Genomic DNA, 27,214 nt, shown 5'->3' with positions numbered 1-27,214 from the left:
TGTTCTGCCATTAAACCTTGATTTTTATTTTTTTTTTAATAAGACCTCTTTTGATAAGAGGAAAAAAAGATATATTTGAATTTAGTCAAATACCTGTGCATTGCTTTTGCTAGCTTCACAAGTCTGATAATTTGCTGTATTTAAAAACTGCCCAAATCTCTTGGATATGCAGATGCTTTCAGTTGGGTGTGCCAACCAGAGGGGGGAAAAAAGGGGTAATTCATTTATTAAGTATATGTATCAGTAGTTTGTATTGAAGGAAAAACTCAGTGACTTTCAAGTTTTGTCTGAATTTTAACCAAATGATTTGAAATTGTTAGAAATAATTCCCTCTGTGATCAGTTCCCTAGGTGTTAACTATAGGAATTCTAATCAGATACTGAACTAGACTGTCTCCTCCTGTAACTTTATCCTCTCACTTCTCATCAGAAGAGAACGTTGGTAAACTAGACCATACCAGTTCCTTTTTTGAAAAAAATAATTCCGTTGTCAATGCCAAAAAAGGAAAGGAAATGAGTATAACATTTCATATTTTTATTTGGCTCAGTTTTTATGTTCATAAGCATGGCCAGTTGTTTTGGGACAGTTGCATAGCTGTTTCTCCATTTAACTTTATACAATGAGAATAAATACCAATAAACAAAACTGGAATGACGTGAGTAATTTCAAGTATCTTGACCTAACTACTCATATCTTGCCGAACTATTTTTGCTTACCTTCATAGATGTCCCTACGTAATACTTTGAATTGGTTATTCTTCATGATGAGCAACAATGAAGAGTGATTTCAGCAGAACAATTACATGTAGAAAAGCAGATGACCTCTAAGGACCTCTAGATTTTACTTTGCCTTTACTGATGAGTTAAATAGACTGCAGACGGCACAAATTGTGAAGGCAGTGTACGGGACAAGTTCTTCAATGTCATCTATGCAGGAACAAGAAAAAGTATTTCTACAGTTTGTTATGCAATTGAATGGCATATAGCATTTGATATGCTTGGGATGAACCGTTTTCTTGGTTCTGATTTGGACTTAAAGCATTTCCCTTAAGACACCATTATTCTGGCTCTCCTGTGCTCATGGATTTTAAGCAGTAGCAGTGTGTCTGGTCTTTTTACTCTTTTCTAGTTTTGGAAGCTAGGGTAGAAGGGAATGGCAGCAAAACCTGTCTTTACTAAACAATATAGCAATTTTACTTAAACATTGAGGAGGTTGGAAACAAAATGCAAGTGTCTGCTATATCTCAATCTCTTTTTATTAGTAGAGAAATGCTTGAAAACTGTCCTTCTAGTAAGTATATAGTTTTCACTGTATTGTATCCTTTTTCTTGTTTCTAAGGTGCATTAGTGTCATCATGTCTTATCTACTGATCACTTAAGGTAACATGGCTTGACTAAAGGAACTGTCACCTACCATCAAGACAGATTAATTTGGGGATGTGCATAAGAAGGCTTTTTGATTCTTTTAGTCCCTGGAAATGGGATATGGTGTTAATACCATGAAGAGAGGGATGGAGTTGTTATAGAGTTGTATAGTGAACTCTGATCCTCTAATCACTTTGACGATGGAAGGGGAAATCTGTGACTAAGCTAAGCTTCACATTGCATAGCTTGAAGAAAAAAAATTATTGTAGTGTTTCTACATTTTGTTTTACATTCCCTCACACAAGTTGTTATTGTATTGCTGTGAAGAAGCAGATGCATGTGAGTGTTTCATTCATGCTAAAGGGAATTCTGAGTTGGACTGAAACAGAATAACTGTTCTTGCATTCGTCCTGTCCCTCCTCCACATGTTCTTGTTCTCTTCTGCTCCTTCATCCTTCATTGCAGAACACTTGGTTGCTACTGTGAAGAATAGCTGATGAAAACTACTTACAGAAGGGAATGATTTCCTACCAAATTTCTGTGAGAAAACGCATGGGCAGCTTAAAACTATTTCTGTTTCAAAAGCAACCAGTGTTATGCAGTGCAGGTCACTTGCTCACTATATTTTGTGCTTGATAGCCACAGTGAATGACAGAATAAACTTGCATGTCCTTTTGGGGACTGTGGACCTGATGCCTGAAATGCCCATGTTGGAGGATGTGCAAGAATGATCAGAACTGATAGTCTTAGAGGGTTTGTGGTGTTGTTTTTGTTTTTGTTTTTTTTTTTTAGCAGGAGCAATGAGGAATAAATAGACTGTTTTAGTGAACAGGAGTGGTAGTGCTGCTGAGCTTCATTTGTTCATTGAAGGCAGTGGAAATGCTGTTTATCTGAAAGTGTTTGTTAGCTTTGATTTTTTTTCAGTATTTTTTTTCAAGGCTTTTATTCCCTTGTGTTTTCTTAGAAGAGAAAAATAGTTCTGGAGGGGAATATAGATTGTACATAAGGGATAGAACAGGCAGACTGGAGTGGGAGGCAAACAGCTTTTCTTTCTTGCTGTGCTGGCAGATATGAATGTCTGCCATTGTCTGTCTTTTCTCCTAAAGCAGATCTTCATTTTTGTGAGTGCAAGTAAAGAGACAGTCTGTCACCATGGAGGGCACAGATAGGGAGTGCTTAGAGTATATTGTGTGACAGTATCTTGTGTTGTGCACAACAGTGTTTTTTCAGTCCCTGGTGGTATTTTAGTCTCTTGGTTTTGGTGTGTACCCCTTTCTAGCATTGTGGCAGAGAGGGCAAGGAGAGAGCTGGTGGGTCCAGTGAGATACGTACCTTACCTGAGGCTGGGAAGGCCTCTGCCCTGCTTTCATTTCCTATGCTTCATCAACCCACTGTGCTACTGCCACAGAATGCTGATTTACTACCCTGAGGCTGGTATATCATCCTAAAAATGATGAATTTCAAGTTGGCCGTGGTTAGTGAACCTTTATATTAACTTACATATAGAGTTCTGTTGTTATAAAAAAGAGAAAATGGGATGCTTTGAGGAAAGCTTAAGTCATGTACCCTTCACTGCTCAGTATGTTCCACTCAGAAATGTACTTTTTTTGGTAGGCAACATCATTACTGTGTGATTTGGTAAAAAGTTTCTCAAGGTTATATACCGTGGTATCAGTATAACTGCCTCAAGCTTCTTTTATACCTTGCCACAGCTGATGTAATCAAGGTGTGCAGTTCATGATGTGTGTTCAGATAAACCCCAAGCACTCTAAACAGCGTGTTAAAGCAAATAACTGGATTTCTTGCAACACAATGCCACTACTGCTCGTTTGTGAAAAGCATCTCTGAAAAGCTGACCATTCATGTAAACCCTTGGTGCATAGAACTGTTCTGTACCTCTTTTGGACAGGTACTCTTGCTGTACTGCTTCTGGTTCTCCTTGAAGGGAAGTTGTTTTCATGCAGGATGCTATTGAAATACTAAGCTTTTGCTGTGATTTCTTTGGGAAGCAGTTCATGTAGAGGTGTGGTATATATTATTGATCCAGAGCAGGAAAAAAAATGTGGGAGACGAAACTGTGAGAGTCTTTACTTAAGTGATGCTAGCCTTATCTTGTGCTAGGGTTTTAAAAGCTTTGTGGTGCAGCATTTGGGTGACCCCCCTTCCTGCAAGCTGTTCTGACTGAGGAAAACTCACCTGGTGGTTTTTATACATGAGAAGAAGTCTAAGGTGCCACTAAGAAGAAAACTTCAGTTGTTCATGCAACTGGGAAACTGGTTTTCCTAAATTTTGCTAGTAACTGAACAACTTTCTCATGGAGAAAGTGAGGTCTCTTTAGCATTACTTTTGTGTGCACCGTGACCCAAATTCAGTAATAGAATTCTAAAGCAAATTGCTGTGATGTAGAGAGCCTTTTAAATGTGTGTTGGATTTGGCTGGTCAAAACCATAGCATTATGGGTTCCTTCTCTCGTGACAAGAATGTGTAGTGTTCATCATGGCTGTGGAACTGAGGACAGCTGGTCCTCCTGGGTGTGCAGCCATGGGTGCATGTGCATGTGGCCCTTGGTCTGGGTTTCTACCAATGCTGTCAGGGGAGGGCCTCCTTCCAGCAAAACAAAGCTATTACTTGTGATGTTTTGGGGAGGGGGCTAATTTTAGAGACGGGAGACATGGTGTTTGAGTTAGTGAAGTGCATTAGGGGTTCTGAGGTTTAGTCCTGAGGGTAATAGTAACTTGTGGCATAATGCAAGCTATTTAATCCCTTATTTCTGTTTCCATTATTTCTCTTGTCCTGTGATCTGATCAATCTGTATATTTCAGTATCTGTGTTTGGGATTGAAAATACATGGACAAACATGGATCACTTGCCCTCTGATGTTAAGTAAAATTCTGTCCTCTTAATAGCTTGTCCACATGTGAAAAATTTCCGAGAATGGAGGTTTTCCCATGCATGTATATTGCAGCAAGTGCAATGGAGTAGTCTGTCTTCTGTTTGGAGATACTGTGGTATAAATGAACATGTGAGCTGCCCTCTGTTTTGGGTTAAGTTAGGCTTTAAGATCAGAGTTGGGAAATGTGAAGAAATAAGTCCTTTGACAACAGTTAGGGAATAGGAGTAAACTCCTGGTGGGAATTGTAGCTGATTTACCACCACTGTAGTCACTTGCAGATAAAGGGAGGAATGAAACCAAGCTGACTAGGCTAATTGCTGAAAGTCGTAATGACCAAAAAATGATTTCTGGCAGACTTAGCGTAGCAAATTTGAAGCATCTCTTAGTGAAGACTGGCCAGGTCAGTGGTTTTCCTCTTAACCTTACAAATGGAGCATAGTCTGTCAGTGAAAATTTACCATGTGGAAGAATTAATGAAAGCTTTCTTTTTGGAAACTGATTTTGAAAGGATTTAGAATCGTGGTGTTTTTAAATGACAAATATTAAAAGATGAGAGGGTGGTCTTGCCTATGATTGGCCTCTTCCTCTAAGTCTGCATAGTTTGTTATATTCAGCAACTTCCTTGGCATGGACTATAGAGAACCTGCTTTGGGTTATTTGAGGCCTGGCCTCATTGCAAAAAACCAAACATGTTCAAATCCAAGAGAACTCCTCTTGTATTTACAGGTCTAAACTATGCTATTATGAAGTTTGGGTGAAGGCAAGGCCCTGCAGCATCTGTCTTTATTGCTGCTAGCTTTGTCTACATAGAACTATGATGTTGTGTTTCTGTTGTTGAACTGTGCTGATCTACAGTCCTTAGAATAGCAACTTTTTTCAGCTGCAAGTAGGTGGGTGTGCACAGTTCTGAACTGAAGCTTCAAAGAATATTGGGCCAATGAAATGGAAAAGGTGAAAAATACTCCAGGAAAAATGTGCTTGTGGGAAGTCTGGCCACCTTTAGTTGTGCTAAGCTGCTCTAAACTCCCTTCTCAAAGGATTACCGAAGGGTCTTGATCTGTTAGAACAAAGCCTGAGAGAGTGAGAGAAATGACTACTCATTGAGCTGTGAAAAGAAGGCTCAAGATACTTCTCCTTGAAGAATCTGCAGGCAACAAAGAAGCAGACAAGTCCCCTGAAGTTAACCGGTGATAAAGAGAATAAATTACTGTTGGGATTTCAAGCTTGTATCTTACAGAGATAGCAGAATTCAAACAATGCATTTGTGCTTTTGACAGTTCAGGATTTTATTTTTTGTAAGTTTTCACCTTTTACTTAAGTGTAGTTTTAAAGGAGGATACTTCAGGGTTCTACATGAGTTGACATGGATCCATCAGTGTAGCAAGGTGCTTCATTGTGGGCTTGGAAATGCTTGTCTTGAGAATGCATCCATAAAATTTATCCTTGTAGTATATAGTCAAGGCAAAAGGTGAGGCTGGTGGAAAAGTAACATGACCAACTGTTAGAGGAGTTCTTTCTTATGTGCTCACCTTCCTTGAATAAGGCTTAAGAGAATAATTTCTTCCTTGAAAGTAGGCCAGCAAGGAGTAGGATGTAGCAGTGCACAGTAGGTCTGCTTAGGCCTTTCTCAGTAGTGCAGATGATGTTCAAAGATGCAATTGTTATTGTGAATTGAGGTGCTATTCAGGTAGATGTCCAAAAATCTTTTTTTTTTTTTTTTTAAGGGCAGGGTCACACTTAATGTACTTCCTAATTTTTATGGACTCAAAGACAAAACTAAAATAACTTTCATATAGCTAAGCTGTTCTGTATTCCTTATGTTCTCTGTATTTCTTAGTTCTTACTATTAGATCCATCAGAGCTGGCTGTGTCAGTGTGGGTCTGTGGTGATGATGGTCCTCAGGATGTGTGTTAAGTGCAAGTTTACTCAGAGAGACTTGGAGTCCTTGAACTGTCCTTCAGGAGGAGGAGAGGTGGGAAAAGGTTAATACACCATTTATGTAGCCAGAAGGCTTGTCTTAACAGAGCCTGTAATACAGCCTGGTTGGAGAAATGCCTGGGTGGTCAGAGGCAGCATAACCCCTCTGAGTTTTTTACAGCAGCTGTAGAGAGTAGGCTCTGGTTTGTGTGGCCCTGTAAGTAACTTGTTAAGTAGCTTAAGTGATGCTTACCTCAGATACTTGAGAGAGAGTCTTAGGGGCTGCAGTTGTTGGAATGTGACATTAGGGTTTTAGCATGGAGGGTGTTGGTCTCTTCTCACAAGTAGGAAGTGATAGGATGAGACGAAATGGCCTCAAGTTGTGCAAGGGAAGGTTCAGATTGGATATTAGGAAAAACCCGGAAGGGTTTGTGAAGGATTAGGACAGGCTACCTAGGGAGGTGGTGCAGTCACCATCCCCGGTGATGTTTAAAAGATGTGGTGAGGCTCTCAGGGACATGGTTTAGTGCTAGATTTAGGTGATGGTTGGACTTGATGATCTTAAGGGTCTCTTCCAACCAAAATGATTCTATGATTTGGGCAATAAGGGGAGAAGGTGATTCCAGGAAGCTCAGTTGCATCCATTTTTCTCTTCATGGTTGTTACATGCCCCCTTGGCTGTGTGTTTCTGATAAACAAACATTTTATTGTTTGGGAAAATGTGCCAGTTACTTGCTAAGGGCAGCAAAATTTGCCTGTGCAGGGTCAGGCTGTCTGTTTACTATCCTTCAGTTGTCAGGGTTATTTCGCACAATGTGGTTTCCATTTTGATTTTTGTAATGTATGGGAAGAGCCTTTGTTACAGGTGTTATTTGTCAGTGGCTGTGATGGAGACAACCACATCTCAGGTTTGGTCCAGAGACAGCGGCAATCTGAATGAGTTATTCATAGGCTGTCATGAAAGTTTTTCTTGCTTATATGGTCAGTTGTTCCCAAGCGTGCTCCAAAAGAGGTCATTTATATCAGATGTTATTGTTCAGCTTTTCTGTTGGGAGTTGGTGGGGGATGAAAGAAGATGCATACCTGTATTCAAATGGTTGGACTGTCAGTGTGTCAGTTTTCTTACTGTTAATGTGGAAGTGTTGTTTGAAGCTGAATTATCAGAAGCATGATGGCAGGCAGTTTTAGACTGTTTTGCCGAATTTTTTTTTTTTTTTAATCTTGTTATTCATGTCACAGGACAAAATTTGTGGGTGTTTTTTTTCCCCCAGCATACATGTGAAACTGGAACAGGGAACTTGATAAGATAACGAGTTGAGCTGTTGTTATTTTTATGTTGGCATGAAATCTTTCTTGCACAAACAATTGCGGCTGAATACTGGTTAATGCATAAATTTGCTTAAAGTGGAAGTATGCCAAGTGTTTGGAATGAAGATCTGAAATGGAAAAAAAGTCTTTCCTTGTAGTTCCACAACCTTCTTGTAACTATATGTATCAGTCTGCCTGTTTCTCTCCTTTTATGGTTGTTTGTAATGCTGGGGATAGGGAGTACAGAGGAGAGAATTTTCATGTGAATACATCAGCACCTGTCTTGTATCCAGAAACACACTGCAGTTATAATGCAGGTGTCCCTGCAGCAGAAACTGATGGTGCCCGTCATGAGGATGGTGTTATGCCATTTCAGCAACATGGCCTGTTATTCTTCTTGCCGTTCCCTCTCCCTCCCCCTTTTAATTGTTTTTAGCAGCAGCAAGAGAAATGGGGTGTATGGAGTAAAATGAAAGACAACACTGTTGAGATGTTCCAGCTGCTGGACTTCAGGTTTCTGCTGAACAAGGCATTTAGGTTTGGGGAGGGCCATTGCATGTTAGACAGACAGAAAATGTGATTATTTATCCAAAATAACTGGAAGTAATCCTTGCTGTATGGGAAAGGAATGCTGCTGTAAGACCTTGTGTCTGCAGTGACAATGCTGCTGTAGTAGCTGGGTAGGCTAAGGGAGAATCATACAGCTTGTTCCTGGTTCAAGACAGATTTTAAGAAAAAAAAAAAAGCCACAGAATCTGTAAGGCTAAAATTGAATGGGCAAAATAGTCTGTTTCACTTGCTTTGGTGTCTGCTTTCCCTTTCAGTAACCAGGAAGCTGATCTTTAGATAAAGAACATGGTGTCTTGTGTAAAAAAAAATAGCCAGTAAATCATGAGTTCAGAGCTGTGTCATGCAAATTAAGTGGTTGTGCTGTTTGTCATGTTCTGTTTTGTTGTCACGGAAATGACAAGTAATTTCAGAGACTTGTCTGCATTAAAACTTAAAATGGAAATTTTTATTTCATATGTACTAATGCTATGAAGATTGACATCTTAAAGTGGCTTCAGACCTGTGTTAACTAAGTGTCAATTTCACCTGAAAACATGTAGCTGTAGCTGAACCATATACTTGACCTTAAATCCATTTCCAGTGTTTTATTTCAAGATGTGTTTAAGTTGATTACTTTGGCTCAATGTTTCAAATCAGTCTTTTTTCCAGTAAGATGACTTTCAACTGAGATGGGTTCATGTATGTTGAAAGTAGAAGAGGTATGCAGTGAAATCTTTAGTTATTAGTCAGAGTTGGACTTTGTTTTATTTCCTCTTGTGTGTTCCAGTTGCAAAGTAACAATATAAAAGCTGCTGTTCTGTGTAAAGCAGACTTGCAGAGTGTATTAATGAAGCGAGCAGTGGAAATTTTTTTATTTTAAAGAAATACTCATGAAATTTGAATGAAAGACAGTTGTTTTATTGTTTGTTCGGGGTGGTTTTGTTTGTGGTGTTGTTTGTTTGTTTTTTTGGTTTTGTGGTGTGGTGTTTTTTTTTTTTTTGGTCTTCTTTGTTTATTTGTTTTTTGGGGACTGGGTTTCTTTTTTGGTGCAGTGTCATGTAATAACTTGGAACAATTTCACAGTGATCCCCAAGGCTGTAGGAAGTGATCGGCAGATGCTTAGTGGAACTGTTTAGCAGCCAAAAATACTTGGGGACCTTTTTTCATACAAGCTCGGGCAGAAGAAAATCCTGAGGGGTCCTGATCCCAGACTCCGAGGATGTTTATCAGCTTGTCTGTGATCTTCAGGAAAAGGTTTGTGTGCTAATCAAGTGTTCCCTTCTTGCTTGTGCAGTCCTGCACATTCGGTTTGTGAGATGGAAGTACTGTAGATCCAGGTCTCAGTAAGTAAATGATATTGACTGTAAAAACAATCTGTCTTGAAGAGCAGGGACAGAAATAATGAGCTCTGCTGTTGAGGCAAAAACTGTGATTATCCTGGATCTGAGTTGCTAGGGTGCAGGGGGAAGGTAGTATAACTGAGTCAGGCTATGCTGTTGACATGAGGAGTTCCCCATGTATATCAGAATTAAAACTGTTCACTGTATAGGAGTTGTTTTAGCTGAGAAAGTGAAGAATCTGAAGCCTCCTTGTTGTTCAAGCTGGTAACTTGTCGATGTAGCAGGACTGAAGTTTGACTGACTTGGTAATGATTGCCATTTCATTCTGAAGATGGCTTTGTAACAGGTGGCAGGCTTGAAATCCTTTTGAAGTTTCCAGTTGTCTTCAGAAACCTTTTACTACTCTTTAAAAATTTTGTAGCTGGGAACAATCAATTATTACAGTTCTTGCAAATTGACAATAAGTCCTTTTGTATGTAAATAAGAAATACCCGAAAGAGGCTGGTTAAGGTCTGTTTGAGGTGGTCGGGTTTGCTATATGACAGTCACTAGCTGTTGCTCGTATGCCAGGTTCCTCAAAAAAGCTTTGTACCGAGTCTTGGTTCTTATAGGATCTATTTGGCAACCTCTGGGTATCAAATACCGAAGGCCCAACTGCCAAGATAAAAACGTAGGAAATTCTAAAATTATAATTGGTGCCTAATATGATGAGTAATTAATGAGAGTAATCTGGCAGAAGTTGAGAAAGAAATCTTCTGTTGCATCTTAATCCTAGAAGATACGAGGCCACCTCCGGCCTCAAGAAGAAGAAAAAACCTACAGAGAATTTTTTTTTTTTTTTTTCGTGAAAGGCATTTTGGGGCCTTTCAAAGTACTTGCCTTGGGATAGTTCATCCAAATCTGTTTTCAGATGCTGTTGCTTATGAAGCTTAAAAACACTGAAGCTTAAAATGTTCCATCCTATTATGTTAATGAGTACAACTTGCTGTTTCACAGCCTTCAAGATTTGTTGTTTGCAGCCTAACTGCTAGACACTTACACTGGATTTCACTGTTTGTTACTTTAAGAACCATTTACTACTTTTTTTTTTTTTTGAGCATGTCTTCATGTGAAGCTTCAAGGTTGTGAAATAGTATATACAATGAAACACAGATAGGAAGATGTTGTGGATGTTTGTCCAAGGGTGTTTGTCTGAGGATATTTGTCATGTTTTTTTGAGTGAGTGTTGTGGCTGGTTTTATCACACTGTGTGCTGAAACGTACCATAGAATTAAGCAACTGTTTGCTGCTGCCTTCTGTCTCCATACATCTGCTTTCAGATTGTCCATGTCAGAGTAATATGGTGTAAATTTTAATAATTTATATGGAATGTGGGGTTTTTAATGTTTACTCTTTGTTAATTTCTGACTAAATGCTGAAAAGCAGCAGCATATAAGTACTGTGTGGGTGCAGGATGCCCATAAAGAAGACTATGGAATGGAATGGGCAAAATTCACTCTTAGGCTCTTGAAATCAGGTGTGGAACCTGAGGCGAGAAGGAGAAAATGGCTTTTTGCAGCCTTTTGTTAAGGCTTCTGGGTTGTCATTACAACACAGCTGTCGCTGAGGACAAACTGTAAAACTGATAAACAAATGCTAGAGATGCTCTGTAGATTAATGACCAGAGTTATTCATGGCAGTTATATACTGATTAGATGGATAAATAAGTGGCTTTTGTCTTCCTGCATTAAGTTTCAGTAGGTGCTGGATGTTGGAAACATAACTGTTGTCTGTCATTGTTTGTTAAGTGAAGTTTTAAATAGCTGCTTTTATTTTTCTTTACTGTTGATAAAATTTAGCTCATCATAAAGCTCTCTGGTAATGCTTTGTGGGCAACTGTGTTGATACAAAGTGTAAATATTACAAAGTGTTACATGTACATGGGAAGGTGACCTTTTAATGGTACCAAAGCTATTTGTGTAACAAAAGGGCTTAGCTTTGCTCTTGGGTTCTTCTGTTACACTGCAACAAACAATACAGTATCGCTGGAGTTGAATTGTGTAGTGTAGTACTGGTTTTTTATGTTTTAATGTGTATGAAGAGCTTTCATACTAAATCACAATTATGCGGTAGTTAATTCTACTGAGACTAAGATTAGAGTTTGCTGTCCTTTCAGACTTGAGGTGCCCATTTAGGTATTGTGTTCAAATTTTGGTAGTAAAGTAACTTTACTAGTTGATGATGTGGTTCAAGAGGAGTTGTTTTGGTGTTGATTACTGGATTTCTATCTCATAAGTATGGAAGATGTGAAGAGACAGTTGTTTGTAGGTGAAATTGAGTATTTTCTTCTCCCCCCTTTCTGGTTTGATATAAGATTAGGAAGACACTGATCTGTCTGTAACCTTAAGTAGCAAAATGGAAATCTGTAGGTGACTGACTCCGTTTCTTTAAATCCTTAATTTTTTTTTGTGTGTGTGGTGTGTTGGCGTTTTTTTGTGTGTGTTTTGTTTTGTTTTTCCCTGAGGGAAGCTATGTGAGTTTGTTAGACCTTAGTTTGCATCTGTATGAGACCATATGGAGGCATATATATGGATTTAGAAGACACTGGTGTGGGGATATGGGAGGAGCTATGCTGATGGCAAGTATATTTCCATATGGTTTGCTGGTTAAGAGATTAAAATTTGAGTTGGCATCAGGAACTGAATTCTGTCTCCACATGATATAGCATCACACAGTGGCAAGAGGCATGCCAGTTAGAACAAAGTTAATTCTGTTATGTTGTGCTTTTTTTTCTATTTTTTTTTTTCCTGCTCTAACCTGGCATTTATTAAACTGCGTGCTTGGTATCTACTGTTTGGCAGTCAAAATGGAAAAAAAAAAAAAAAAACAAAAACCACAACACAGATCTTGCAGGACTGTCTTCAGGGTGCATAGACATGGGTTTTGGGGAATCAGCTTTTACCTGGTTGAGGTGTCCGTACCTCCACTTATAATATCAGATGGCAGAACAATACTAAAAAGACGAAAGTACCATTCTTTACAAAAGAAAAGATCCATCCCTGCTGATAAAATAGTTTGTGTAGTAAGTTATACCCCTGATTCTGGTGTGGTGAAGAAGAAATGCCTTTATGTTGTTTCCTAGTTGATGGAGCAAAGAAGAGAAGCAAGTAGCTTACCCCGAAGCTGGAAGGAGAAACAATGGGTGGAGTTTTGGGTCTGTACTACAGAAAACAGAGAAAACAAAACATATAGATTTGTGGGATGGCATGTACGCAAAAGTGAACCCTGTGGAAGCTTGAGAGCATGCATGGGGAAAATGACAACAGAGGCACTGGGGAACAGGACAAGTCTGCAGTACCCAATTTGATGTTGTTGCAAAGCTCTGCTAAGTAGGGAAGAACTCTTTCTAATAAGAAGTGATAACAACATATGATGTTAAAAATGTTAAGTGTAGTCTACTATCATAGTACTTGGAAAATTCAGAACAATATTTAGCCCAAAAAAGCAGTACTTGGAAGGTAGTTAAAGGTGCTTGTGGCAGGAAATTTCTGTGTGCTTTGGATTTACATACCTGTTAACACATTTCTTTTAAGCCCTCTTTAAATTTCTCTCCATGTTCTTATTCAATGTTCTCCATATTCTTATTGAAAACTGTAGGCTGTCATCTTTGAGAGCAGTCAGAACTTGATAGTTTTGTTCTCCTAGCTTTTTTGATTGGTAGAAGCCCCACATAAACTAGAAATGATTATGGGCAAAGTAAACTTAGGCAAGTACAGGACATTAGACTTTTATTGCAGAATGACAGCCCTTCTGTTGGGGACTCTTTAAACAATTGGATTATGTCAGAGTATTGTTTGGTGGGAGAAATACTGACTGAGAACCCAGATTAAATATTCTGATATGTAAGGTGGAGGGTTTGTGAACTATTCTACGTTGTTGTTGTGGTGGGGTTTGTTTTGTTTCGGGTTGTTTTTTGTGTGTGTGTGTTTTGTTTTGGGTTTTAGTTAGGGGAAATACATCTGAAGACTGTTAAAGGAAATGTCTGTTTACTTGGCCTGGTAAATGGAAATGCTTTGTCTTTCATTTGTAGTTTCTATAGAGAAGGGAGTATTTTCTGAGAAATGAAAATGGAATTTTCATTTCTACCAAAATACAACTGTATTCACCACTGTTAGGGTGATAGTATGACAGTCTGTTGTGTGTCACGTTGAACCAGCTGAAGAAGAGACTGTAGATGTAGTGAAACCCTTAAGGTAAAAGGCAGTTATTGGAGTATGGAGCAGTATAACTGGAGGCTTGATCAAAGGTTCTGCAAGCCACAATCTGAAGGTGGATTTCTTCTGTAATAGCTTAGGAAAGGAATACAGCGATGTTTAAGGTCATAAAATAGTCTACATTTGTTATTTAATAAGTTGATTTATTGAGACATTGCTCTGAAATGGTTTAAATGACAGAAGATGGAAATGCTTTTCAAAACTTTATTGCAAGAGAAGCTTTCTCCTGATAATTTGTAGTTGTCCTGGTTCTGTATTGTTCGTTGGTAGATTGCTTTTAATCTCAGATTTCCTTGGTTATAATTTTTTTTTTGTTTAATCTCACTGTGCTAGAAGGAAAAATACAAGGATTTTTCCATTGGAAACCTAGACTGCCTCAAAGACCTAATTTGAAGGGAGAGGATGCGAGTGGGGGAGAGATGTTTTCATATTTTGACTTTTTTCTTAACAAATGTTTCATAGTGTTAGGATGAACTGTAACCAGCTGTTAAAAATTTCACTCAGATGAGTGGTTTTTTGTTTTTTTGTTTTTTTTTTTTTTTTTAGTTAGTCTAAGTAGTAGGGATTTTGGTGAGTTGAGTGAGCCAAGAAGATACTTCCAACTACTCAATAGCTTGCATTTCCAGTGGTGAAATCTGTCGCTTGGCTCCTGAACAGCAGAGTGGTTCCTTTCTCTTGCTGCAGCAGGCTTAGGCCTTTGGAGGAAGACAAATGGCAAGTCCTCAGATGACCTTAATGTGGTGTCGTAAATGCCTGGCACAGAGCTGGCAGCAACCAGCCAAAGTCTGTGACAAGGCAGGAGTGAATTGTTCCTTAGGACTGGGGAGGAAACTAGGAGTTGCCTTCACCAGTTTGCTAAACTGGAAAACTCTGGCCTATATGAGCATCACTTGGAAAAAGTAGTGCTGAAGAGGAGTATCAAACACTTCAGGACTGTCCTGGTGTCAGCAGTTGTTGACTTGAGAGCCACTTTCGTCAGAAGTTAGAAGTCATCCACTTGAGTTTTCTGGGTTCCTAGATTTGAAGGAGGAGGGTCAAGAATCTTCAAAGATGCCCTTGAAATATATACTTGTGTATTACCAAAAGCTATCTGAAAGGAGATTTTCCACCCCACAAAATAGTATTGTTCAAGTGATAAACTTGAAGCAATCTTGAAAGTAGCCCTTGCCCTATCTTCCTCAACAAACAAGATGTTTAGGTTCAAGCTATGTGATAGTGCTATATCCTAGTAAGTTTTGAGCTGCAGGCAGACTGTAGAAGGGAAAGTTGTTGTGTAAGTTCTTCACTTTTGATGAGAATAGATGAGAGGATGGAGAGACACCTTTCAGGAGTCCTGAGATGAGTTGGTCACTCTTTGGGTTTGTCTGCCCATTTAGGTTCTTAGGGCATTTATATGCAGGAATCTGAACTTGTGATGCTCATGAGATAGCTTTTAAACTTTGGAGACACACATCAATCTTAAATAGTATTTCTGTCTTCATAAACTGTATTAATCTCTTTGTGGGGGTTTCTGGCATGTGGTGTGGTTTGTCTAGCAGTCTTGAATTTAGATTTATATTGCCATTTTGGATTTTTTTTATTTATTTGATTTTTGAAGATGTGGATCTTTGAGGATGTTAGAGCTTTATGAAGGGGGTGTTTAGACTTCATCTTTATAATCTAATAAATGGTTTGATGTTAGGTCATAGACTTAGGGGTGTGTTTATGGAACTCTCAAAGGAGTATTTTCTCTGAACTGCTTGACCCAGTCTTCCTTTGAGAGGCAGTAGAAAACAAATGTGTATTAACGGCTTTTCCCTCTCAAATATTGCTCTCTTCCTTAATTACTATGTGTTTCACAACCACAGAAAATGGAGAACACACGGCAATAGGAACTTGAAAAGAACTAAGACCACTTGGCATCTGTTTTCTGGAAAAAGCAGATCTAATGGGTTGCAAAATCTGTTGATAATGTTTTAAATAAGTGTTTTCTTGAGAAAGTTTCTGTGAAACCCTTGTATGTCGCATATGAGTTGATCATACCTGGAACATGTTGCTGGTCTTTTTTTCTTAACTTGGATTAGGAGACATCAGACCTGAAAGAAGCAAAACAGCAGAGAATTTGTCTACAAGGCAGAAGAAAACAATTGACGCAAAAGTAATGATGACTATAAGATTTTTTCTTTTTGTGGATTTTGTTAATAGAGTTGAATACCATTTGAGGTCAGGTTATTCCTTTGAAAGATGACTGGGTTGTGTGAAATAGAAAATTCTTTGTTATATATATATGTATTTTTTTTTATTCTTTTGGGAGGAAAAAAAATCCAAACTGAACAGCTTGCATAGAAACTCATAGCAGCTACTACCTTTAGGCCTTCTGGAGAGGTATCTGTTTCACTTTTCCCTCCTTGTGTTAACTTGGACTTGAAAATTGTAGAGTGCAGTGGGGAGATGTGAAATCTATCTTAAACTTTTCTAGTACAACATGTGGCTTCTACTCCCAGAGGAAATGGACAAGATGGTATGTGGTTTTGAAATGCCTCATTGGTTTCATTGGTGAAATAATACCACTTTGTGTCAACTGAAGGTAGTTAAGTTAATAAAGTACTATAAAGGCAAATGCAACTGTGGGATTTTTTTGTGTTTTAAGTGTATTTTGATCACTTATTCTTGAACCAGATCTGTTATTTTTCAGGTGGAATCATTTATCTTAGATCAAGATGATCTTGAAAACCCTATGTTGGAAACGGCTTCTAAATTGCTTTTGTCAAGTACCGATGGCACTGACCTGAGAACAGTAGATCCAGAAACTCAGGCAAGATTAGAAGCATTACTTGAAGCTGCAGGTAAGTCCTTGTGTCCTATACAGGTTTAATCCTGAAGCCCTTACATATAAGACCATACTGGAACTGCTTGCTTAAGTCTAATCCATAGGAGCATGATATAAATGCAGAATATAAAGTGGTGTGAACTTGTCAAGGTTGTGCAAGTCATTGAAGAGAAATAAATTAATTTAAAGCATTTTGAGTTTTGGAAAATCAGAGTTTCATGTGAAGGCTATGCTTCTAATCAGATTCCTCCTGCTAGATTTCTAAAAGCCTGAGTAAAAATTGGCACCTTGCCCTGGCTTGCAACCTTATGTGAAAGACTCGGCTGCTCAATGAGACTTTTTATATAGTAATTGTTATAAAACAAAGCTTTACTAGTTGCATATATGAAATAGCTGTCACTAGTTGAAAAACAATGCCTTCTGTGGGTTGGAGGGTTTCATTCATGTGTATCACATTTGAGTGCAGTTTTTAAGTTACTGTTGTAAGGAGTTAATCCCTTTGTTTTGGAAGCTGTAGTTTATTACTCTTGGAATCTTTCTGCCAACAGATCTCATAGGCTCAATTTCAACTTCTCTGTTTTCTCCTTTTCTGGCACGCATACTAATTTGTTGTAAATTGGAATGAAAGGAATAGGTAAGCTGTCTACAGCTGATGGTAAAGCATTCGCAGATCCTGAGGTGCTTCGCAGGCTGACTTCTTCGGTCAGTTGCGCGTTGGATGAAGCTGCTGCTGCACTTACCCGGATGAGAGCAGAAAGCACAGCAAATGCAGGGCAGACGGACAAGTAAGCAGAAATTTAAATTGAATTTTTTCCAGTCTTTTGCCACTTGTCAGGCAGCTTTTTATCACTTTTGTTTAGAGGACAGTGAAACTCTTACTCAAGTGGAATTAGCACCAAGTTGTCACCGGTGATTCTTCCTAAAACTTCCTGGACTGTTAGGTCTTGAAATGGGAAGTGAAGTAGTTAATATTGCTTAGTATTCAGAAATTGTGCTCGAAGTAATTTAACTTGACAAACTATAGAAACTTTCTAAACTCTATTAAATAGTGTGACTTGGAACTGTATGAAAAAATAGCAAATCCCAAAATGGGTCATTCAGTAGTAGCATGAAACTAGCTTTTGGACTGAAAAAAAAAAAAAGTTTCAGAGAACTTCAGAGTGACTCTTTTATTGAGGAAAGAAAACATTCTTGAGGAACTTGAGACCTCACGGTGGTGTGCAGCTTTCCTGGGTTAGGTGGGAGTTCGGACAGAGCCTCAGCCAGAGAGTTGTTACTTTTTAACTGGACTTTCTGGCTTTATTTTTACTTCTTTTCATCTTTCTTTTTTTGCTCCTGCAGACATAAGTAAGTTCACTTCGAGGTGGTTGTTCAGCTTCGATAAAACAGAAACACAGTGTTAGCAGAAACAACTTAAGTGCTGCTGTGCTAGTTTGCAGTTTGCTCCTTGAATACCAAGTAACTTGAAAGAAACATTTCTTAGTGTATTGATCAGGACATGTGAAGAAGAGCAGAATTGTTTGATATTGCCTCTGCTTGTGTGTGTGTTCCTCCTTGTGCCCAGCTACTTCTTTTCCTGTGAACATTAGCGGTTACCTAAGTTGTTACCAGGACAAGAGGATATGGGAAATAAAAATAAAGGTGGGAAATACAGTGAATAGATGTATTTGAGAAATATTTCTCCATATATTACAATGGTGTCTGGCAGCACAAATTAAATAGTGGGCACAATACACAAGGATGAGGTAGGCAGTCCTTACAAATATCCACTTTTAAATCTTGAGTATTGTAAGAATTGCTCTTCTTCATGTTGAGTAATACGGTTTGTAGAAGTGTTCAATCAACTACTGTATTTTTCATTCTGTTTTGAGAGAGTTCTGTGTTGATGGGGCTACTTAAATGAATAAGAGATCAAAGGACAGTGGGTGGGATGAGGCCAGCAGTTTATTATTATTGATCCAGTTATTTGGAGCAGAGTAGAGAAATATGTTAGACTTGAATTTGAGTTGTCACAAAGCAATAATTTTTTTTTTTTTTAGAATGAAAGCAATGTAGACAGAAGATAGTATCAGAGCAATTGAAAATGGGCTTCCAGTAGACCTTTTACCATTCAATTCTGTTCCTGTCAAAAAAAAAGTGAAGAAGTCATAAAGTGACACAAGAGCCACAAGTACTCTGACTTACGCTTAACAAACCAGAGAAAATTACCCTTTTCTGCTCAGTTGACTTAAGGTCACGAGTAAAATGTCAGACTGCACTAAATTCAGGATCTTGCAGGACAGATGGGAAGTGATGCATTTTGTTATAGGAAAACAGTGATGCAGGTCATTTGTTTTAGCTTAATTAACAGTTACAGTACTGAACAAAATTGATTTGGGAAGGTGAACAGGCTATTTCCTTGTCCTCTGGTCCTGGGTCAAAAGAGAACATGAATGTAAATCTGAGTAATGGTTGCTGATTTGGAAAGGAATACTCATGATGTTCTATTTACCTGTGATCTGAGTGTCTCCTTTACTTTGAACCTTAATTGAGAAAAAGAGCGGGACAAAAGCTGTGTTTTCAAACTGAACTATGAAACAGGAATAGACTGAGTCTGTATATTATGTAGAAATTAGTAACATAAACCAACAGTGAGTTGTTTACAGTGCTATATGATAAGCCTTTCAAAAGGGAAAGTTATTACTTCTCAGATTCTCAAATTATTACTAAAAAAGTCTTTGTATTTCTGTATGGCATAATGCCATGTTGCATGTATGGTGTTGAGCAGTAAATCATGGTGTCTTAACAAGTTTTCTGCTTCAGTTTTACATATTACATAATTTGGTAAAGCTAATGGTCATCCTGCAGATATTTATCTTTTAAACTTGCTTTAAAAATTGGTAACAGGAGTGGTTGAGTAGGCACATTACTCAATTTTTATAAAAGTGAAGTGAAACCTCAAGTGTAAAAATGGCACTTCTTTAATTAGCAGTTGGAAGTTTTTTAGATAGTGTACTCTATTTTGTTGATTGCATTCTCATGGTATGTTGTATTTTTGCTCTGCGTGTAGAGCAAGTATTTGAAGCATAGTCCATTTTCACTTTCAAATGCTTTCTATCTTATTAGCCGCAGCTTGGCAGAGGCTTGTTCTGAAGGAGATGTAAATGCTGTGCGGAAGTTGCTAATTGAAGGACGGAGTGTGAATGAGCACACAGAAGAAGGGGAAAGCCTCCTTTGTTTAGCCTGCTCAGCAGGATATTATGAGCTTGCACAGGTTGGTTTCCTAGCTGTTTTTACTATGTGAGTGTTGTATAAAAATAAGTGTTGAATTAATGTATTTCCAGTGTTAAGGTAGTGGAAAATGTCAGTTAATGGGCACATGAAGACTTAAACATAAGCTGAGTGTTCCTACTGCGTTTTTTGTGCTTACTTTCTTAAAGTGTATATAACACAAAACTGCGTGTATGTGAAGGTGGGGGCTTTGTGCAGCACTTCAACCATCTTGATATGCTGGTCTGTCACTTGCTTTGTTACTTGTTTTTGCTCACCCTTCTGTTCACAGGTTCTTCTGGCAATGCATGCTAATGTGGAGGACCGTGGTATTAAAGGAGATATAACACCTTTAATGGCTGCTGCTAACGGTGGACATGTCAAAATTGTCAAGTTGCTGCTAGCTCATGGTGCTGATGTGAATGCGCAGTCATCAACAGGTAAATGAGTGGTTTTGAACTTGTTGAAAAGGACTGAAAACCTGAGATATGCAGCGTGCAGGAAGCTGTGGAAATTTGGGAGGAAAGGCTTTCAGCCAAGCAATGCCGGATACTTGCTTGTGGTTTTAATATTTAGCTTCTGTATTTTATGAAGCTGTAAAATATTAGTTGGTTGCAGACATGTAAAAAGTGGGTAAGGTCAATCAGTATCTGAAAGGTACTTGCATACGTGGGGTTTGTTTGTCGTGTAGCATTTTAAGCGTAGTTTGTGAAGTTTCTGTGTATATAAAAAATTATTTAGTGTCAGGTCCAGGAAACCAAGGGAAGATGGTAAATGTGAGAAGATGCTGCCTCCTTCCCCCCACCCCGCTTTACTGTGACACTTTGGTAGGCATTTGGGTTGATGTGACCAAATGGTTTTGGGAAATTTTCTTAATTTATGTGACCTTGAAGTGGAGAGATGCTGTGTAGTCAACAATCACTGACAAATAAATTACTGACCGTGAATGACGAGGAAGGTTGGAATACATGTCATTTTTATTTTTTTCATTGGAGTAGCTCTGAATAGTAATACTGCTTTGACCTTTCACTCTTTTCAAGATATCTTTCATAAAGGCATAGTCTTTGACTTACATTGAGATGTTCTTGTAGTTTTTCCATGGAGCTTGTTTTTATCTCCTTGTAAAGACTGTGGGCATTTTTTTTAGAAGCAGCAGTTGCTTCTGCTCCTTATTTTGAGCTTTTATTTTTACAGCATACTATTTCCCTGCTGATTAACAGGAGAAGGGATGGGTTTTTGTGACAGAAACTGGGATTAGCTGGGAGAGAAATGGGAAGAGGAGTGCATCAGTACAGTCCTCATGTGCATGGAGATAGTCAGTCTGTTGACACTGAGCTACTTTGTACAGTTACTTGCATTTTTTCCTCTCCCTATAGTTCTTGGTCTGTAGCTTGAGAAAAAAAATTGTTTCATAAGGTAAAAGCGATGAAATGGAGCCTAAGTTGAAGTTCCCAATGTAGAAATGCTATCAAATTCTAAGTTATGTTTTCAAACCTTTTTCTTTTCTGACTTTAGGCAATACAGCCCTTACATATGCCTGTGCTGGTGGCTATGTAGATGTTGTGAAAGTACTGCTGGAATCGGGTGCTAGTATTGAGGACCATAATGAAAATGGTCACACTCCTCTGATGGAAGCTGGTAGTGCCGGCCATGTGGAAGTGGCCAGAGTGCTGTTAGAAAATGGAGCAGGCATAAATACACATTCCAATGAATTTAAGGAGAGCGCACTTACACTGGCTTGCTACAAAGGTATAGTACTGAATACCAAACTTGTTAACAAAGGTGTGAAAAGTGTGACAGGTATGGAAGGTCTTTTCAAACATGTATTGATTTGGCCTTGCTGTCTAGGACAAAATGAACTTAAAGGCTAGAAATAGACACTTTATACTACTTTTGTCCTGGCTGTGATAACACACAGCATTTGGGTACCATACGTGAAATGATGATCGGTGTGAAGAGTGCAGGTATCAGGATATAAAACTTGTGTTAGAGTCTTCACGATTCTTCACGAGATTTTTCTTTTCTCTATTAAATGAGCTTTGAGGTAAGGAAATAACACACTTCATCGTAAAGTAAGTATACTAAGTTTTCTGTAATGTTACTAGATTTTACGAGATGCATTTGCTAGGTTCAGAAATTACTTAAAGAACTTAGCGCCTGGAAAACATTGTAAGTTGTTTAGTTAATGTTTAATTAATAGGACAAATCTGTTCAAACAGCTGAGAAGTTGCTGTTACAGTCACTTAGGACTTGTTTTATTAGAGCTATTAGAATGGTTCTTGGCATCATAGAGTAATTGATGTCAGCAGCAAAGGTATTTCTTGTGGAACCTCAGAAGATGGCCTTAGTCTTCATGTATTTTCTTTTACCTACCTTGATATATTCAGTGCTGCCAAACGCTCTCAGAAGCCATCGTAATTTCCTTTTGTGGTGGCTATCGGAGCGAAGTCTGTGAACGAGAGAAGTGAGACACCAAAACATTCCCTCCCTGAAAAAGTGCTTGGACTTTGAATCCTGAAGTGAGGTTGGAAAGGAGAGATGAAAAATTACATGTCTGTGATTAGTTAGTTTTATATGGGACAGAACAGAAGCGAAGATGTTCAAGCTTTTGTGTTTTTCCCCTTATCTGCATATGTTTTGTCCATCCCTTTTGCATCTGTGTTGCTCCAGATCTCATGTTTAGGTCATAAAAATACACTCCTAACATCAGGCTGCTTGCCTCCTGTAGTAGAAAGACATGTAGCTTTTGGGACCAAGAGGGTCACTGACTTCTCCAAATCTAGTGGGAAGGGTGAAAAGGCAATGTAGCCTCATATTGGGCAATACCTGTACTAATCATGATGGTGTTAGGTGTATTTTTAGTGTTAAGGATTAGCCATGGTCATGCTGACTTACAATACAGCAAATTTTTTTCTTTGACTTGGATTTATATACTTGCATGTTTTATTGGTCTTGCCTGTATAGTGAAGTTGGCTGAACTTTTGGCACACATATGAGATGTGGTGAACTATAGTCATAAATAAACGGAGTGTTTGAGAGCAAATACTTTCAAAAAGCTGTTAGGTGTCCTTATCTTGGGAGGATTCTTACAGATGGTTGAATCATAAGAGTATGCTTGGAAGTGTGAAGGTCTGAGGGCTGATGTGAAGTCAGGGACCGGCTACAATGCCAATTATAGAAACAGTAACCCTAAATCCTTAATGTCAAGCAAGAAGAGGGGGAAAAAATATTTTCCCACACCTCTCTAAAAACAAAAAACCAAGATGCTGTAGATGGAAAAATCCCAATGTATCTGTACATAGTAAATCATCATGAAAAATATCTGGAGTGTGCACTACTCAGCTCTAATATCACCTCAAGGAATGCATGTAGCGCAGATGTGATTTTAGAAAATAAGTGAATTGGACTGTATTTATAGTGAATACACTATTAAGCTTCTGTGTATGTTGAATGCATAGATATGAACATGACTTTTGAGAGTGTTTCATGGGGTTTTTGAGTGTGTTGTAAAACGGCTGTTACCTTAATTATGTACTTGAGAAGTTTCCTCTGACTTGTGAAATACACTTGCTAAAGTAGTTTCTGTTAAAAATTTTCTCTGTCCAGGCCATCTGGAAATGGTGCGATTTCTGCTGGAAGCTGGTGCAGACCAGGAACACAAGACGGATGAAATGCATACTGCGCTCATGGAGGCTTGCATGGTAAGAGATGTATGGCTTTAGCAGCAAGGCATATGTACTCTCTTTGCTTCCTGAAGATGAACAAAGAAATCGCTTTTGGCCTCTTTTAGGTACACAACCTAACCACGTGATGTTTTGGTACTCTACTTGATGGCCCTTTGGTAGAAGAAATGAGGTGGGAGATGGGGACGAGTACGTGGCTGAAAAAGGGCACTTCCTAATTAAGCAAATTGAACTTGTCCCTCCTATTGCTAGCAATGTAGTTGAATTCTTAGGAGACATCAGCTAAAACTTTCATCATGTGAGCACTGGCAGGAGAGGTCTATTAACCTGTCCTTTAAATAACTAGGTTTCCTAATGTCCAGCTGCACTTGTATTTTTTTTCTTCAAGCGGCAGAAGTCAGTGAGCAAGGCTGTGCTCACTTGTTCCCAAAGCAGCTTCTGTAGACTGTGTCTTTCCTTTTGTTATATGAGACTTGATTTTTGCCCTTCAGTAGTCATGGAGGCCTGGTTTGAAACAAATATTTTTGTTATCGGAGTTCAGAGACATCAGTGACTTGAAGAGATATCAAGAAGTAAATAATAGTAAGTTATTTGAACAGAACCTTTTTTCTTTTGCTTTATGCTCTGGATGAACAACTTTCAGTTGGTAAAACGGTAAAATCCTTTATTAAGGGAATCTCTAAAAAAATAACTTGAAGCAGAAGATTCTCGGTGGCTCTTGAAATGCTTTTAACAGTTCTAATGTGTGCTAAACATAGTGAATATGGTCATAACTGGGGTATTAGAGGTATTTAACCTACCTATGTCACATTTAAGGGATTTGTAAGTGAAATTCTGCTCTGCCAGTGTAGGTGGTTGTGTTTAGATGTGGTTTTGCAATTTGTTTCTGTGTGGTTCACATGGCCACTTACTACTTGAAAGCACAGGTTCAGAAACTGTTTGGGAAGCAGCTAGGAAATGGTACAGGAAATAGTTAACTTTTTACTAATAAGAGGACTTCCATGTTACCGCTTTGGACATCTGAGGCAATTGTGAAATGACAGCATAAAGTAGATTACCTTTTTATAAAAGTGAGTGAGATTCTGACAAATCTGATTTTTGAATTACACTTTTCATCACAAAGGTTTCATTTGAGTACTTTTTAATACTGGAATGGTATAATTGATGCCAAACTTGGAATTCTTCCAGGCTTTCATTGTAAAGAAAACTAGCTAAATCAATGGCTTCAGATAGCTTTTTCTGTTTGAAGTACTGTTAGGCTTGAACAGCAGTGTAGGTGGACTTTGCAGCGTTGGTTAATGGTTCAACTCTATGGCCTTTTCCAACCACAGTGATTCTATGATTCTTTATCTGCATCATCTTGAATGCATGTATCTTACTTGAAATCTGTTTCCTACGTATACCTGAGGTAAGAGGATTCAATTGTTTTGGCCTTTCCCTTTGGAGATTTGTTTTGATGATGGAGTAAATGTACCCATTTATTCCCTTTATGTGTCCTCCAGGAATTTATTTAGACTTTGGTACCTCCTCTCAGCGAAGTTAATACACTGCCATGAGTTTATGAATGCTGCTCAAGATGAGAGGTTGGCAGAACTGAGAATGTTTTGAAACTTTTCCTGCTGGAGAAAAGAAAACAAAACAAAATGGAACAGGAATAGGCATCCCCCTATTTTCTTTGTTACCCTGAATTGCAGTAGGCTGTTGTGCAATACTTACTGTAGGTTTCCTCTGCTATTCAGGATGCAAAGCTGCAGCATGGATATGTAGGTCAGTAGTTTGTTTGTGCCTTATACCAACATATTCCAAATCCTCCTTCTGAACATACGCTTCAATGTAAAACTGAAAACTCGTGTTTTATGTTTCCTTCTTACCCACCACTCTAATTAGATTGATCATGGGTTGTTTTTTCACATCATAAGCCTTGTGTAGTGTCTCGTGGATCTGTGGTCTTAGGGGAGTGACGCAAATCCTTATTTAGTCTTCCGTTTCCTGAAATAACTCTAACAGTTCTAAAATCAGCCACTTACGTCCATTCAAGGAAGTTAATGGTTTCAGATAGGGAAATCATTAGCAGAAACCATTACACTTCTCAGAAAGACATTACAAAGAAAGGTATGTAGATAGACAGGACTTTAGCTTATGTTTATCTCAATCTGAAATCTTAATAGATTAGCCATATAAATATCAAGGGTGCTGTCCTTGCAGTGAGTTCCGTGGAAGGTGACAATATGATTAACTTGTTTGATGTTACAGTAGCCACCTCATTGGGATGGCTTCTTCGCAGATGAGAAATTTACGGAGAAAGCTGCTACTTCCTGGAGCCACGAAGCAAGCCTTTTTTTCCTTGCTACCTTCTTCTACCCTCTTCCCTCCACCAACAGACTAACAGAAGTCCGTCGGACTTGCAGAAATGTTGAGATCCTTTTCTTATTAAAGACTTACCGAGCAATGGGAAAAAATGTCTGCATCTCTTATTTCTGCAGGAAACTATTGTGATGTAGGAATTTCCACAGTGCTGTTCAAAACTGATATAGTTGAGAATTTCATTATCTTCAGCTCTGTTTAAGAGAAGGGAGCAACTTCTGTTGCCGTTTGATGTAAAGCAGGGCAGAGGTTTCTCATCTGCAGAAACATTTGTTGCCTTTCTGTAACAGAAGAGAATTGCTTTCTCTAAGGTAGTGTTGGACTTGAGTAGATGGTTACAGAACTGTTTGTGTGTCTTACCCTGCAAGCCTGTGGGACTGTTTAAATCTTGTCTTACAAGGCATTCAGGAAGACTTCTAACAGCTTTTTTCTAGAGGCAGCAGTAATACTGGTTTAATGCAAATGAGCTGCTGGGCAATATGACTTGCCTTGTGGGAGCTAAAAGTGGGCTTGTCTAGTTTGCACTTCTTCTTTCTGAAGTAACTTAATCTGCAATGAGGGCTGAGTACTGATTGCCCACAAATGATTGATCTTTAAAATGTGACTGGTGTACTTTTGCACTTTTTGTGATCAAATAGCATTTACAAAGCTTTTTAAGATGTTGAAGAGCTGAACAGTACCACCCCAGTGTGAGGTTTGTTCAAGCAGAGGTAGAAATTCCTCATGTGGCTAAGCAGTGGCAGTTATTCTCAAGACCACTTGGCTCATGTGAGAAACTTTGAAGCAGACCTTTATACTGCCATTTGCCATACTTGTCGTGACTCTGGGATGATTAGTGAGCTATCTTGCCAGAGCCTGATGGTTCAGACACCATCTCTGCATTTCCCTGAGGAAAATGGAGTCTTTCTCCGTGGAGTCTTAAGAGTTTTTTTTTCCCTAAAATAGTATTGTCATTTCATGTAATAGATGGATGTGTCCTAGTTAATATGTCCTAGATACTTTTCAGAGAGAAGATCATGTTTTGCTCCCTCAATATCAGGAGGAGGCATAAAACACTTAAGAGAATGAAGCCTAAAAGTGTCAGATGCTGTTTTGTATTTTGCCTGGAAAAGAGCTTTTGGGAATTGTAATTTCTACCTTGGCAAGGATGGCAATGACTACAATTTGCTGCCTCTTATTAGTTCACCTGAAATCAAGATGTATTTACCTTGTTCAATGACAAATTCTGATAGCCTCCCATTCCTGGTAAGCTGCTGCTTTTCCTTTGGAGCCCTCCTGTGTTTTGTGTGTCAGGCCTGTTCCCATTATGGTTACTCCAAGTTTGCATGATGACTACTTCCTTACAGAGAGAACCAGCTTGGAGAGTTTGTGCTGTTGTTGGACTGCAGTGACCAAGTTGGTCTCTGCCTCTGTCTAAACAAAAGCAGAACTGAATGGCAGTTGGATATGTCACTGTTAGGGCTCCAGTGTAAACATATAGCTGA

The 27,214-nt window shown here is 38.6% G+C and overlaps 1 protein-coding gene across 5 annotated transcripts in view; it reads left to right on the top strand.

Annotated features, from left to right (window-relative positions):
* Nucleotides 1-27,214, top strand: part of ANKRD17 (ankyrin repeat domain 17) — a 94,655-nt gene that overhangs the window by 27,453 nt on the left and 39,988 nt on the right. For all 5 annotated transcript variants that reach the window (XM_071807900.1, XM_065837365.2, XM_065837366.2 and 2 more), the window contains exons 2-7: nucleotides 16,300-16,450; nucleotides 17,063-17,219; nucleotides 19,540-19,687; nucleotides 19,976-20,123; nucleotides 21,199-21,432; nucleotides 23,290-23,384. In XM_071807900.1, the coding sequence (XP_071664001.1) occupies nucleotides 16,300-16,450; nucleotides 17,063-17,219; nucleotides 19,540-19,687; nucleotides 19,976-20,123; nucleotides 21,199-21,432; nucleotides 23,290-23,384 (933 nt within the window). The remainder of the gene's footprint in view (nucleotides 1-16,299; nucleotides 16,451-17,062; nucleotides 17,220-19,539; nucleotides 19,688-19,975; nucleotides 20,124-21,198; nucleotides 21,433-23,289; nucleotides 23,385-27,214) is intronic.

This window comes from Patagioenas fasciata, chromosome 4 (assembly GCF_037038585.1).
Source record: "Patagioenas fasciata isolate bPatFas1 chromosome 4, bPatFas1.hap1, whole genome shotgun sequence".
In the NCBI taxonomy this organism is placed as follows: domain Eukaryota; kingdom Metazoa; phylum Chordata; class Aves; order Columbiformes; family Columbidae; genus Patagioenas; species Patagioenas fasciata.
The sequence above is the reverse complement of the archived record's forward strand: the minus strand, read 5'-3'. Positions and strand labels throughout refer to the sequence as shown.